At 40.3% G+C, this 16,097-nt stretch overlaps 1 protein-coding gene across 1 annotated transcript in view; it reads right to left on the reverse strand.

Annotated features, from left to right (window-relative positions):
- The window catches only part of LOC126278778 (protein O-mannosyl-transferase TMTC2), a 990,803-nt gene that overhangs the window by 31,560 nt on the left and 943,146 nt on the right, over positions 1-16,097 (reverse strand). The window contains exon 10 of the mRNA XM_049979055.1: positions 6,223-6,307. Coding sequence (XP_049835012.1) covers positions 6,223-6,307 — 85 coding nt within the window. The remainder of the gene's footprint in view (positions 1-6,222; positions 6,308-16,097) is intronic.

Raw genomic sequence — 16,097 nt, forward strand, 5'->3', positions numbered from 1 at the left:
AAGAGCAATGATAAGCAGAATTTCTCTACATGCTAATTCGGTTTCAGGCGCTGCTAATAAGTTGGTGGATCAGCGTATACTATAGTGCGGCTGTGAGGCCTCGTGTTGTGTAGCCTCACTTAACTGTTACAATGTTATGTACACAGGCAGCTATGGATTTTACATGATTCCACTAATTAATTAATTATTTTCGGCGTTCTCAATTTATGTGTGCACAAGTTGGGAGACAACCGCAGAAAGCTAACACATGCTAAAAACTTTTGCAGCTACGAACTGCTGTCATCATGTGTTCCTTACAATTATGATAGATTGAGGATCCCATTTCTTTTCGTTGCGCTGAATTTATGAAAGTGTATATTGTGTGACTACACGAGTCGGTTAATGCCACTAAGTTGGTTCCGTTGGGCATTAGAAATACAAGTATACGTTCTGCATATCATGAAAGTATTCAGGGCTTATTTGTCACTACTTATGAGTGGTAGTGACACATAAACACACACACGTAAGTGTTGTTTCACGGATAGTAAATATTTCAGGAGGTGGTAAAATAAATCATTTTAAATATAACATTTCATATAACATATATCCAGTTTTTATTGTTTTACAGAGACAGAGCTGTTCGAATGTAACTCAAGCTCCCATTATCGAGCAGTCTAAGTTAAACAGGCTCTTCAAAAGCACACAAGGTCAAAGTGAAAAAAAATGCATCTGAAAATGAAGTCATTGTCTTACTTTAAAAATTGCTGCACCAGACTCTCTGCCCATCCGCCAAAACGTTTCTTTCGTAAAGTAGTGAACACTGGTCACATCAACCGCGTTCCAGTGCTCTGCTAGAACATGTGTACGGCCCTGATAGATTGGACTGAGCCATCAGAATGTTCCACAACATTCGAAACATGTTACCACGGACGTGGAGAGGTACAATGCCAGTGATTATCTTTGAAAAATCGTTCACATTTATCCTTGTGACGTCATCTTTAAAAAAATTCAAAGAACCATTCAAGAAAGTACTACTGTGTTCGCCATTTTGTATATTAATTATATTATCAAACCGTTGTATTGCTATTTCAAGTTCCTTAGTTGAGTTTCCCCTCTTTCCTTATCTACCGAGTATTGAAAAAGTCAGTATAAAATTGAAAACTTAATAAACCACGGAATAATGTAGATAGAGAGGTAAAAATTGACACACATGCTTGGAATGACTTGGGGTTTTATTAGAACAAAAAAAAAAAAACAAAGTTTACAAAATGCCCGTCAGATGGCGCTGGACAGCAGAACTGCTACCGTGACGGGTGAGAGGTACGCCGATATGTTACAGAATCGCATCATCGCCAACCTGGCTGATAAACACCTGCTGGAACGTTCGATGTTTATGCAGGATGGCGCTCCACCCCATATTGCTAGAATCGTGAAAGATCTCTGGCGAGCGTCGTTTGGTGATGATCGTGTGCTCAGCCGCCACTTTCGACATGCTTGGCCTTCCATGTCCCCAGACGTCAGTCCGTACGATTATTGGCTTTGGGGTTACCTGATGTCGCGTGTATCGTGATCGACCGACATCTCTAGGGATGCTGAAAGACAACATCCGGCGCTAATGCCTCACCATAACTCCCGACATGCTTTGCAGTGCTGTTCAGAACATTATTCCTCGTCTACAGCTATTGTTGAGGAATGATGGTGGACATATGGAGCATTTCCTGTAAAGCGCATCATCTTTGCTGTGTCTTACTTTGTTATGCTAATTATTGCTATTCTGATCAGATGAGGCGCCATCGGCCATCCGCCTTTTGTATTTTTTTGTTTCTAATAAAACCTCATTTCATTCCAAGTTAGTGTGTCTATTTGTACCTCTCTATCTACATTATTCAGTGATTTATTCAGTTTTCAAATTTATACTGACTTTTTGATCACCCGGTATATGTAACATCGCTAAGCTCTATTCTGCGCCTTTCAAGCGGTGTCTAGTCTCATAATATAGTTGACAATCACCTCTCTGCCGCAGCTGCCCATTCTAAAAGCGTCTGCAACCTCCGTATATCCTGCTGCAAATTTCCTACTTGTTTATCACATATAATTTGCTTCACACAATGTAGACTCTACTTTACTAATACCTTCCTGATCACATTTGCTTATTCGACTTCATGCTTCATATATATATATATATATATATATATATATATATATATATATATATATATATATAATCACCTTTTTGCCATGATTCATAACTCGATGTTGTATGGCCGAACAATTTTTCCAAAATTTGGCATAGTGGTGATCCTCCTATCGCTAGCTGTTTCTTCTTTCGGTTTCTTCTTGCCTATATGGATAAGACGATTTACCAGCTTTGCATCGTAATCCATTATTTACTGATGGCTGTGCTTCTCACTTTGTTTTATTATTTAGTTATCAGTCTTCTGACTGATTTGATACGGTCCGCCAAGTATTCCTCCCCAATGCGAAGCTTTTTAGCACGAGTAAACTCAAAAATACTGACTGGGTATTCGAATTCCTGTCTTCCTAAAAAAGTTATCACGTTCTACAGCTCCGTCTAGTATCGTAAAAGCGAGTCTCCGATGTCTTAAAGGATGTCCTTTCATCCATCTCTTAGTCTAGTCAGTGTGTTCCATATATTCCTTTCCTCGCCGATATTGCACAGAAACAACTTACTTCGCCAGTCCACCTAATTTTGAACTTTCGCCTGTTTCACGACTTCTCAAATGCTTCGGTTCTCTTCTGTTCCTCTTTTCCCACAGTCCGTGTTTCATTACCATTTCTTCCTCAAATTAAGGTTTGTGTTTCATACCAGTAGACTTCCATTTACCAGGAATGCCCTTTTACCTGTGCTAGTCTGCTTTTTAAGTTCTCTTTGCTCCATGCAGCATGGGTTATTTCGACGCCTAGGTGGCACAATTCCGTAACTTCATCTACATCGTGATCACCAGTTCTGATGTAAAGTTTCTTACTTTTGTCATTCCTGCTATTACTCATAACTTTCATCCTCCTTCGACTTAATCTCTGTCCGTGTATTCATCAGACTGTTCATTCATTTCAGTAGATCCAGTAATTCTTCTTTACTTTTACTGAGGATGGCAACGTCATCAGGAAATCTTATCATTGACAGTGTTTCGCCTTGAATTTTATCACTCTTGAAACTTTTCTTTTATTGCCTTATTGGGTCTTCGGTGAATAGAGTGAACAATGGGGCGAAAGGATACTTCCCTGTCTTACACATTTTTTAATACGAGCACTTCTTGGTTTCTGTAACACTGTTCGAGGGTTGAATGAAATGTAGTGCGTCCACCTTCGTTAATTGGGTTCGGATGCGAATATTTTACAAAATCAGATGCAGAAATAATCCTTAGAATGTGATCATTAATTACCAATATTTACTTTTCCACATATTCACCAGCAAGTCTCATGCATTTTTGCCAACGATGAACAAGCTTTCTGAAGCCGTTACGGAAGAAGTCGACACTCTGTTTCCGCAACCACAGTTTCACAGTTCTTTCAACGTCTCCGTGCCGTAATGGTGTACCCACGTTTCGTCTCTTGTCGCAATTTTATGGAGAAAGGTGTCACCTTCATTAATGCGAGAGGAGTTCCTGGCAAATTTCAAGTCGGGGCGCTTTCATTTCAGGAGTCAGCATCTGGGGTACCCATCGTGCACAGACCTTCCGTTAGCGAAGCAATGCAATAATATGTCCCACACGTTCTTGTGAAATGCCGATTGTGCTTGCAGTTTCTCTCTGAGTGATACGACGATCGTCCTGAATCAGTCTGTCAACAATTTCCTTGTGAGGCTCGGTGGTTGCTGTCACAGGACGTCCAACTCTTTGTTTGTCAGGCACGTCAGATGTCCCCGCCTCAACATCTTTATAAAGTTACTCGCCCATGACGCACTGTACTCACATCAACACAAACATCAGAAACTGCTTTCATTGTCTCATGAATCCCCTTTGGGGTGACGGCTTCTGTTGTGAAGAATTCAATGACTGCACGTTGCTTAAATCCCATTGAACGACCGGGTTCCATACTTTACACTGTAACAACACAACCCTTCAGTGCTAAGGCTTCCTGCTAACGGGAGCTGTAGGGAAGAGGCTACGGAACAAGCCACTACCTGCCGCATACCAATGCTGCCAATTGTTGAAGAGTTACGAAGGTGGAGTCATTACTTTTCAGTCAAACCCGCATATTACTCAGATTTCTCTGTAGAGTGCCCTAATTTTCTAGAATTTCGAACACCTTGCACCATTTGACATTATCGAACTTTTTTTTCCAGTCGAGGAATTTTGTGCACTGGTCTTCATTATTCTTTAGTCTTGCTTCCATTATAAACCGCAACGTCAGAACCGCTTCTCTGGTGACTTTACCGTTCCTAAAGCCAAACTGGTCTTCATCTAACATATACATATGATTCTTTTTTATTCTTCTGTGTATTATTCTTGCCAGGGAGTCAGATACATAAGGTGTGAAGCGCACAATGCGATTATTCTCGAAATTGTCGGCTCTTGAAGTCTTGGGAATTGCGTGAACGATGTTTTCCCGGAAGTCTAGTGGTATAGCGCCAGTCTGATATATTCTATTCATAAATGTGGATAGTCGTTTTGTTGCCATTTCCCCCAATGATTTGAGAAGTACTGATGGTACGTTATCTATACCTACTGCGTTACTTGTTCGTAAGTCTTCCTAAGCTTTTGCAGATTCTGGTTCTAATACTAGATCTCTTATCTCTTACCTCTTGACTTTTGTTTCTTCTTCTATCACGCCACCAGACAGGTCGTCCACCTCATATAGGTCTGAGCGTACTAATTCCATCTATCCTCTCTCTCCTTTGCATGTAACACTGGAATTACTGTTGCACTATTTGTATTACTACTCCTGCTTTTAATTGTACTGAAGATTGTTTTGATTTTGCTATATACTGAGTCAGTCCTTCCAACAATAATTCGTTTTTCGAAATCTTAACATTTTTCATGCGGCCATTTCGTCTGATCTTCCCGGAACTTCCTAATAATTCAATTCTTGAGTGACTTTTATTTATGTATTCCTGAATTTTTCTGAACACAGCTGTTTAAAAATGTTGAATCCACTTTAACCAGACTGCTTCAACTACTGGCACGTTGATTATACAGGATTACTTCAAATAGCGATATGATGAGAGCTTAACTCCAGATACACGGCGATGATGAATACATTCCTAACATTAGTGGCTGTATGCTAAAATATTTGTAAAGATTACCTTAACAAGAGACGACTCTCATCCTCGGTACTCACAGTATTAGAAATCCAGCTAATCCTCTAACAAGCAGCACCGTTTACTTTATCACCCCGTACAGGTATACCATAACGATATAGTCAAATTTTTAAATACGTACGTGTCAAACATCAACCATATCATCATAGCCGAAAAATCAATAATCAAACTTGTAGCAACTGGTGTAACAACAAGTGAAATGCAAGATGTTCTCAGTAAGCATCCGTATGTTTGCAACGAATAAAAATTGAACACATGTTACACGGAATTTTTTTATTGGAATTAGCATAAAATATTAATTATTAAAAAATTTGAATGTTGATTATTCTTCTCGAAACCTCAACGGCCTATCTCATATGGACTGGAATTCCAAAACGTCGTGCTTGGAAAACCGCGGACAGTAGCAGTAGCTAGCGTGTTTACAGTGCACTGCGATAAACCGAGGTACATACCGAAGTGCTGGTGGACACTCGGGTCTTCCGGCGCCAGCTGCAGCGCCCTCCTGAACCTCAACGGCCTATCTCATATGGACTGGAATTCCAAAACGTCCTGCATGGAAAACCGCGGACAGTAGCAGTAGCTAGCGTGTTTACAGTGCACTGCGATAAACCGAGGTACATACCGAAGTGCTGGTGGACGCCCGGGTCTTCCGGCGCCAGCTGCAGCGCCCTCCTGAACCTCAACGGCCTATCTCATATGGACTGGAATTCCTAAACGTCGTGCTTGGAAAACCGCGGACAGTAGCAGTAGCTAGCGTGTTTACAGTGCACTGCGATAAACCGAGGTACATACCGAAGTGCTGGTGGACGCTCGGGTCTTCCGGCGCCAGCTGCAGCGCCCTCCTGAACCTCAACGGCCTATCTCATATGGACTGGAATTCCAAAACGTCGTGCATGGAAAACCGCGGACAGTAGCAGTAGCTAGCGTGTTTACAGTGCACTGCGATAAACCGAGGTACATACCGAAGTGCTGGTGGACGCTCGGGTCTTCCGGCGCCAGCTGGAGCGCCCTCCTGAACCAACGCTCCGCCTCGGCCGCGCGGCTCCTCTGAAACAGAAAACCCTCCACTTGAGTCACCAATACACTCTCAATTTACTGCAGTACTGCAGTAGTAGTCACTGGTGGTTTTTCACCTGACTACAGCACTAATCTGCACTGAAAGACCTAAGTCGAAACAAGGCCCCGGGAGTAGACAACATTCCATTGGAACTACTGACAGCCTTGGGAGAGCCTGTCCTGACAAAACCTTACCATCTGGTGAGCAAGATGTATCAGACAGGCGAAATACCTTCAGACTTCAAGAAGAATATAATAATTCCAATCCCAAAGAAAGCAGGTGTTGACAGATGTGAAAATTACCGAACTATCAGTTTAACAAGTAAGAGCTGCAAAATACTAACGCGAATTCTTTACATACGAATGGAAAAACTGGTAGAAGCCGACCTCGGGGAAGATCAGTTTCGATTTCGTAGAAAGTTGGAACACGTGAGGCAGTCCTGACCCTATGACGTATCTTACAAGAAAGATTAAGGAAAGGCAAACCTACGTTTCTAGCATTTGTTGACGTAGAGAAAGCTTTTGATAATGTTGACTGGAATACTCTTTCAAATTCTGAACGTGGCAGGGGTAAAATACAGGGAGCGAAAAGCTATTTACAATTTGTTCAGAAATCAGATGGCAGTTATAAGAATCGAGGGGCATGAAGGGGAAGCAATGGTTGGGGAAGGAGTGAGACAGGGTTGTAGCCTCTCCCCGATGTTATTCAATCTGTATACTGAGCAAGCAGTAAAGGAAACAAAAGAAAAATTCGGAGTAGGTATTAAAATCCATGGAGAAGAAATAAAAACTTTGACGTTCGCCGATGACATTGTAATTCTGGCAGAGACAGCAAAGGACTTGGAAGAGCAGTTGAACGGAATGGACAGTGTCTTGAAAGGAGGGTATAAGAAGAACATCAACAAAAGCAAAACGAGGATAATGGAATGTAATTGAACTAAGTCGGGTGATGTTGAGGGAATTAGATTAGAAAATGAGACACTTAAAGTAGTAAAGGAGTTTTGCTATTTGTGGACCAAATAACTGATGATGGTCAAAGTAGACTGGCAATGGCAAGGAAAGCGTTTCTGAATAAGAGAAATTTGTTAACATCGAGTATAAATTTAAATGCCAGGAACTCGTTTCTGAAAGTATTTGTATGGAGTGTGACCATGGATGTGAAATAAACGATAAATAGTTTAGACAAGAAGGGAATAGAAGCATTCGAAATGTGGTGCTACAGAGGAATGCTGAAGATTAGATAGGTAGATCACATAACTAATGAGGAGATATTCAACAGGATTGCGGAGAAGAGGAGCTTGTGGCACAACTTGACTAGAAGAAGGGATCGGTTGGTAGGACATTTTCTGAGACATCGAGGGATCACCAATTTAGTATTGGAGGGCAGCGAGGATGGTAAAAGAAATGGTTCAAATGGCTCTGAGCACTATGGGACTTAACATCTGTGGTCATCAGTCCCCTAGAACTTAGAACTACTTAAACCCAACTAACCTAAGGACATCACACACATCCATGCCCGAAGCAGGATTCGAACCTGCGACCGTAGAAGTCACGCGGTTCCAGAGTGTAGCGCCTAGAACCGCACAGCTACACCGGATGGCTGGAGGATAAAAATCGAAGAGGGAGACCAAGCGATGAATACACCAAGCAGATTCAGAAGGATGTAGGGTGCAGTAGGTAATGTGGGATGAAGAAGCTTGCACAGGATAGAGTATCATAGAGAGCTGCATCAAACCAGTCTCAGGACTAAAGACCACAACAACAACAACAGTACTGATCACTGTTGTTGTTCTTTTTGTTGAGTCGTGGAGAGAGGTTTTTATATCATGGAAGAATGAGCAAATTGGACAGTGGATGTGCAGCACTAGATTTTTATTTCAGATGTTGCATCATATGTAATGTAGTAATTAAGGATAACTTTTATGACGATTGTAAAAAAAGACGGCACTTCAGAAAGAGTTAACTTATTTTAAGTTTTAAAGTTGCACGTGCGAGTTCAATAATTATTGCTGTGCAGAGATTTCATTGTGTGCAATAATATATATAAGTCGGTAATCATGTGTTCAGTAATCTAAGTAATCTTCCCCTATTTAGATTAGTTAAATAGAATTGGATTATGACTTCAGGAAAAACTAATTTTTGTAGCGGAAATACTTTTTAGAAACAGAAATTATGATGTACGACAATGAATCGAGAGACAATGCTGATCGTTCATATTAGTTTCAGATTACTTTTGCGTCCTTTGTAACAATTCAAAAAACATATTCTCACTATTCAAAGGAAATCATGATTGGTAAAATTTGCATTGTAACTACTTGACTTTGGCGTGTGCAGTAATTGATAATTTTAAAAAGAGAAGGAAAAACTAATTTGCTAACAGAACAGGTTGAAAAAAAAAGGATAAGATTCATTTCAGATCATCATTTTCAGTGCAGCCAAAGAAGAGTAAAGTTATCCTCTGAAATGGAAGAACTTGTTGTAGGGCCTAAACGAACAAATTTGACAGAAAATTAGGAACAGTTTGCAGTCAGTAAAATTTCATGTAAAATCAAAACAAGTGTTACTGTAATGAGACATATTTAAATGACGTTAAAGTTTGTTATTCTGAGTACAGTTATGAATTATTATTTCATGCAATCTACTTTACAGACCTTCAGATATACTTCAGATTAAAATAAAATTTCTAAAAAGTAATTTGCATAAATAAGTTAATGATCAGAACGTGGGTTGTTCTGGCTTTTCTAGATCAGAATCTGTAATTAGAATTCAGAATTTACAGTTTTCAGATTGTTAGAGAGAAAATCAGTTACACACAGTTTCAGCAAACAACTTATCACCTAACAGACAACATCCAATACACATGCATTGAATAACTGAGGAAACTGGATGTAGGTGATACTGTGAGACGAGAAGACTAGAATGTACAGAAGGATGTCATGGCATCATGTCAGTCAGAAGAGTGTTCAAAAAAAGTCAATAAGAAAATTTGTTAACACGGAACTGACGGGAGTGAAATGTAAGAGGTGGTCAAAAAATTTCGTTTTGAGGGCGTTGCTGTAGCGTATATACAACTAGCGCTACTCCGATGGGGCTATATAAGCACAGACATCTAGGAAAGGGATTAGTGTGACAGTCCTATCATTCCGCCACGCGTGCGGTAAATGCGGAAATCAGAATGCATACAAACAAGACCAATGTGCTGTTATTCGTTTATTGGCTGCCGAAGGAAAATCAGCAGTAGACATCCATCGAAGAATAAGGAATGTGTATGGGGTAGCATGTCTGTCGGAAACGACTACTGTGGAATCGTGCACGACATGGGGTGCAGCTGCTTTATGATAACGCATGTCCACACATCGAAAATGTCGTAATAGAGAGACATGCTAGCACTCACCCTACAGACCAGATCTCTCCCCATGCGATTACCACGTCTTCGATCTCTTAAAAAAGGCCTCAAGGGGTTGGCGGTTCCCGTCGACCGAGGAAGTGCATCAGGCATATACAGCATTTTTCACGCAGCAGGACAGGGTGTTTCATAAAACTGTTATCTTCAACCTGATGCATCGGTGGAATGCTTACACACTACTTAACCTAAATTATCCTAAGGACAAACACCCACACCCACGCCCCAGGGAGGACTTGACCATCCACCCAGGGACCAACCACGCAGTCCATGACTGCAGGGCCTTGTACTGCTCGGCTAATCCCGCGCGCCTGGGGACTATTACTGACGTTTTTTGCCATATATTCGACTGATAATTATCGTATAGTTTTCAAACCATAAAGTTTTATTGAGTAAGCAGCGGTAAAATAACTCATGTACGTCGGCATTTGAGTAATTCTCCACATCGTGTTGTTCAAATTTTTAAAGCAACAAAGGCTGTAATTACTGTCGGTATCGTTTGGTAAGCTTCACTCTAAGAATATTTCTTTTTCAAACCAAAGCCGGCCGAGGTGGCCGAACAGTTCTAGGCGCTAGAGTCTGGAGTCGCGCGACCACTACGGTTGCAAGTTCGAATCTTGCCTCGGGCATGGATGTGTGCGATGTCCTTAGGTTAGTTAGGTTTAAGTAGCTCTAAGTTCTAGGGGACTGATGACCTGAGAAATTAAGTCCCATAGTACTCAGAGCCGTTTTTTTTTTTTTTCAAACCAAACCAGTCCGCCATATTCGAGATACAACAAGCACCCGTTTCTTTTATAAGTCCATAAGTTCTTTCCAACAATGAGGTTATTAATATGGGAGCATTATGATGCCTTCTTTGTCCGAACAAAAGAAACAGCTCAGTCTTTTCGTCTTCCTATTGCCCCTTTTTATGCGTGTTCTGCTTTATTGCTGCAGTATTCCACAAACTAACACACAAGTGTAGCGGGTTGCAGCATCACCGGTCTGTAGGCGACGCTAGCACTCAGTCTGCCTACATCACCAGTGGATGGCGCGGAAAACACAGCATAACTTGTTTCCACTATGCGATGTACCGGCAAGTGTCACAGAACATAGCCAACTGTCCATGCGGTATTTGGGCTGCCGAAAGGTCTCGGAATGCTGGTTCTAGTTGACACTTCAACCAAAACAACTACTAGCCATCAGTCAAATATCGTGCCTCCGCCTCCTGCGGGCACACGTGCAAGTATTTCGTATCAGCCGGTTACTGAAATCAATGCATCTGATTAACGGACAGCTGTTCCCTTGTTATTCGTCTACACTTTGAGCTTGTTCTGATTTCACTCAACAGGAATAGTGGTCTGCGCCGGACGTGTAACTTGTACATCTGCCAGTTATTCATAAACGTAAGAGATAAATCATAATTTCGAAACATCTTTATATTCTTTATTCAGACAATTAGTAGCATCAGAGGATTTCGTGCAAAGAAAGATTTCTATGTTTGCTAAAATAAATTTTGTGTTGTTTAACGCTTAGCTGAGTGCCGTGTTTTGTTGTAGCACTGGCGTAAGGTCACTGTATTTTCTACCTGGCTAGATCGTGCTACAACCAAAAATGACCTCAATTTGATAGCAGTTTTTCACTAGTATCGGTAGTATTTTACCTTTCCACTTTCCATCAGGTGCCATGAAACATTTTAATGTGACAATTCCCGTGAAAACCTCCCAAGTCACCTTACATTTCATTCAGGTACAAACAATTAAATTTTATGTATGCAAAGTAGCACGTAAAAGAACGCTGCACTACAACCCCGGAACAGGAAACAGTTTTATTAAAAGTAGCACTTAGAAAACGAATTTAATGTGAAAGTAGTGCATACATCGTCAGATCATGAAAAGTCGTATGTCGTGGTAAGTGAAAATCATCACACAAAGCGTGGGGTCGCCACCCACTTTAGTCAAACAGCAATAGAAACCGTTGGAGCATGATTATTCCTAATGGTGAGTAGTTTAGCGCCTGACGTGTATATCGGGAAGGCTGTTGGCTGATTTCGGGAGTGAAGACTGTCCAGAGTGGACGAATTATGTGGGGAAGTAGATTATAAACACTTCCGAGACAGAACCTCTATTTAACAAAAGAGTGCTGCATACTGAATATAGGATTACTCAAATAATATTATTTTTGATAAAGTGCAACATAGTGAAAAGATGTGGTGCAATAGTTAATAACTGCGTATGTGCACAGTCGTGACATAACAGTAGAAATAATAAATGATAATACAAAGGTCTCTACTATTTCAATGAATCATCTGCCTACAAATTTACATCTGGGGAGGACCAACGCACTCCATCGCAACTCAATCTCATTTTAAGGAAACAAAATTCTGATGATTTTATTGCATGAATTGCACCACAGTTCTTCAGCCGAAGAGCAATGCTTTTTAAGATAGGGGCTTGGAATGACAGTGTTGTTTGCATGTCGCAAAATCTATTAATACATATAGTAATAAGGACAGACATTTAAACTTCGTTTTGCGTAAACATTAGTATTTAACAGACAGATAGCAGTAGGTTACTATATTTCACTAATCATACCAAAATAGACTCGAAAGGCCATTTTGCAGATTCTCCTGCTTTATTTTAAGCGAAACAGAGATTTGTATTTGCCCCAAAAAATATGAAAATAGTTTGCTACAAAATTCACCGATTTCAGTAAACTATTTACCATAATCGACAAACTCATTACCGAATTCTAAAACTTACTGAACTGTTTTGATTCTAGCTATATCCAAAATCATGCGGTAACCTTACTGTCCTATTTGGCCTCGGTAGCAGAAGGTTTAGTTTCACTACGCTTGCATGATGTGAAGGCCGTTGAAACAATGGCAGTTGCGAGTGGTTGGTGACGACTTAATTCTAGCCGTGACTGAAGTGCTAGTTCGCTGATAACCTTGTTGTTTAGCGCCCTCACCCACAAATCATCGTCATCGTCACCAGATTCGAAAACAAAGGAAGGTCGCCATAAGCGTACTAGATCAGTCCAGAATGAATACCGAAAGATAAAAACTATAAAATAGCAGTGATGGAGCACGGTCACAAATGACAGGCATCATGGGACGACAAGCAAGGGATGTACGAGGATTGGAACTTTAATAGTGGCAATTATTTATTTACAGGTCATACAAAATAGATACGTGTTTCAAAGTTTTACTGTTCTTCAGAGTAGTCACCAGCATTGTGTATAACCTGTTGTCAGCGATGTGTAAGTCGTAGGATACTCTTAACAGTGCCAGTTGTGTTGACAGTTCGAGCGGCGCGGTCTATTGCCCGACGAATTTGTAAGAGTTCTGAAGCGAATGCCGTTAAGTGTTTCCTTCAGTTTAGAAATCGATTTGAACTCACGATAGCTTAAGTCAGGGAAGTGCAGTAGGTGGTATAGCACTTAGAAGCCCCCTCAGGCAAAGAAATCACTAACAGCTTGCACTGTAGGTGCTTGAGCATTGTGTAAGAGGTCCATGATTAAAGAATTTGTTGCTAGCGCACTCGAGCTGATGTAATTTCGATGGATTGCTCACGTGCTGCCTACGATGTAGTTGTTACATTTTTGCTTCGTCTTTGTTTGATTTTGTGCTTAACTTTGAGTTGTGAAAATGCCGCGAAAAACTGCTAACAATACATCGCGAGTCGTACTGGGTGAAAAAGCCGACTTTTGACTCATAATACTAGCGACACTCGATGTCTTGATGATAATCCTCCAGTTACAGACAGTCAGTGAGTACCGACCACCAGTAATGATTATAATTTAAATGATGAGCAAACAAATTCAATTGTGTGAACTGTAAATTTAACGACAATTGATGACGCGGCACTTTCCGTTACAATGAACGCTGTCCAGTTTGACACGGCTGATTTGCATAATTTACGTAGCGAACAGATAATTGTTTCTAACGAAAGTGAACAATGTACTCAACGTACGTCAGATTTATTTGATTCCGATGTAGTGACCAACAGAGCACATCCGATTTGCAAACCTTTTCCTGAATCAATGACTTAATGGTTACACAAAACGCGACAAATGCAGATACACCAACACACAGCATAGAAAATAGAGTCGCTAATTTTGGCATGGATCAAGTTATGGCAGTATTGCTACAACTTAATGAAAATCTCAAATAGTCGAAGGAAGAACAAGACGAAAATTTCAAACGACGTAATGAATCGAACAAGCATTCTTAACGAAAGTTTCAAACAGTCGAATGAGAAACACGACAGGTCGTTCAAACAAATTAACGAAAAACTTGACACCTCTAGTGAACAACTTACTGAACAGATAACAGCCGTTGCGGAGCAATGTAGTGAAACTAAAAAACAATTACGTGAAAAAATTAAGGCCTGTGCCAGGAATAATAGTGAAGAGATACGCAATACACATGCAGCTACAACGAAATTACTTAGAGATGAAATTAGTGCAGTCGCTAAACAATGTTCTGAAAACGCAACACAGTACCCGACGAGTTTAAATTAATGTCAGCAGAACTTTCACACACGTTGGACGCGTAAGTCGACAAGAAATTTGAACAACAAAACAGCCTAATTGACGAACGTTTTAATCACCACCTACAAAACCGTGAAACGCGTTACTGTAAATTCATACAGGAACAGAACCAAGTAAAGAAACAAGTCATGGAAATAATTACTGCACAGAGACAGGAAGACAAGCGTAAAATGTTTAAGAAGGCTGAAACATACGTAGACAACAATATTGCAACAGTATCAGACGAAATCAAACAGTTGAACACCGAATTGCATGATGAAATCTCCGATCTTATAACAAAAACAGACACACACACAGTAGACTATCAGACAGTGACCAACAGACTTGATCAATTCGAATTAATACAGGATCCTGATGCCATTAAAGCAGACGTTAAGAAATTGAACAAAACTACCCGTAATATACAAAAACAAATTAATGTTTGTGACACTAAAAATGACGATCAGGTAAAAGCACTAATTGAAAAATTTGATGAATTGGCCAATCGTATTGACGTTATCGAAAGTAACAATGATACCAAATCAGACGATACGTCACCAATTTCTTTCAATCAAACACCCGAATTCCAAAATTTACAGCAGACAATCAGTGAGATAGGTAGAATTGCGTAGAAAAGTGTCGTCTTTACAGCAAGAAGTGAAGGAGATGAAAAATGTCTCAGCCTGTAACACGACACTGCATGCGCAACTCTCCAAACATTTCTTACACTCACACAGCCAGTACAATTTAGGTGATTTAAAGAGAGGACGTGACTTAGATTCCGAACAGTCACAGACAAACAGATTATCATACAATCCTGAACCTGTTCAGACATTCAGAGAAAAAAATTTTGATTACAAGCACTTTCTATCCGTCATGAAATTTAAGGTATTTAAAAATGACAGAATACAGATTCACCCTTTGGATTGGAACAACAATTTAGCTTTGCTTTTCCACCAACTTGGCCCGTGACACACAAACTTGAATTTATTTGCACTTTTTTGGAAGGCGAACCGGCAACTCGTATGAGACCGATCGCGAGACAGTGCTACTCGGTAGAAGAATTTCAGAATGCCTTTCTGTCAGCATATTGGTCGAAGACGACACAGCGCAGAATCAAGGATCTATTAATTAGCTTACCAAATTATGAGAACTCAAATTTTACCTCTGTCACGCAATTTTTTGAGCACATGGTCCAACAAAACCAATACCTAAGTGAGCCATACAGTGAATCAGCATTTGTCCAATTACGTATTTTTAAATTACCACGATCGTTAAGAGTATCACTTTTAACAGGTTAGCCGAAAGAAAATATTTCGGCTTTCAGCGATGTGTTACAGCAATCAGACTATTCCTTCATTAACAAAAATTTTTCACATCATAACCAAGGCAAACAAGCATACGGAAATTACGATCAGTCACGCTATTTTAATAGCAAAGATGATAGACGGTCCAAGAATGACAACCACCAGAACTTTAATAACAGACAAAATTTTAACTATCAATATCCTCATAGTTATCAGCAACAGCAAAGACAATTTGGCAACCATAGAGGTTTTTCCCCACAATATCAACAAAACCAGTCGGTTAGCACACCTAACCAACAAAGTAGTCTGCAAGGTCAACCAAGCTTTAATGTTTCGCCGCCTACACCTATGGCGACGGCTCCACCAAATAGTAACACACAGCAACAAGGAAATCTCTACGTACCGAAAACACACCATTTCAACTCATATCGCAATGCACCGTATAGCAACGATTATTATGACAGACGTAAAAGTAAAGAGCACAGTTCTCAGCGTACGTTTAATAACAGTCTATCTTACCAGCAGCATAATCAACCACAACAACAGATTATCATGAATG

This window comes from Schistocerca gregaria, chromosome 6 (assembly GCF_023897955.1).
Source record: "Schistocerca gregaria isolate iqSchGreg1 chromosome 6, iqSchGreg1.2, whole genome shotgun sequence".
Lineage (NCBI taxonomy): Eukaryota > Metazoa > Arthropoda > Insecta > Orthoptera > Acrididae > Schistocerca > Schistocerca gregaria.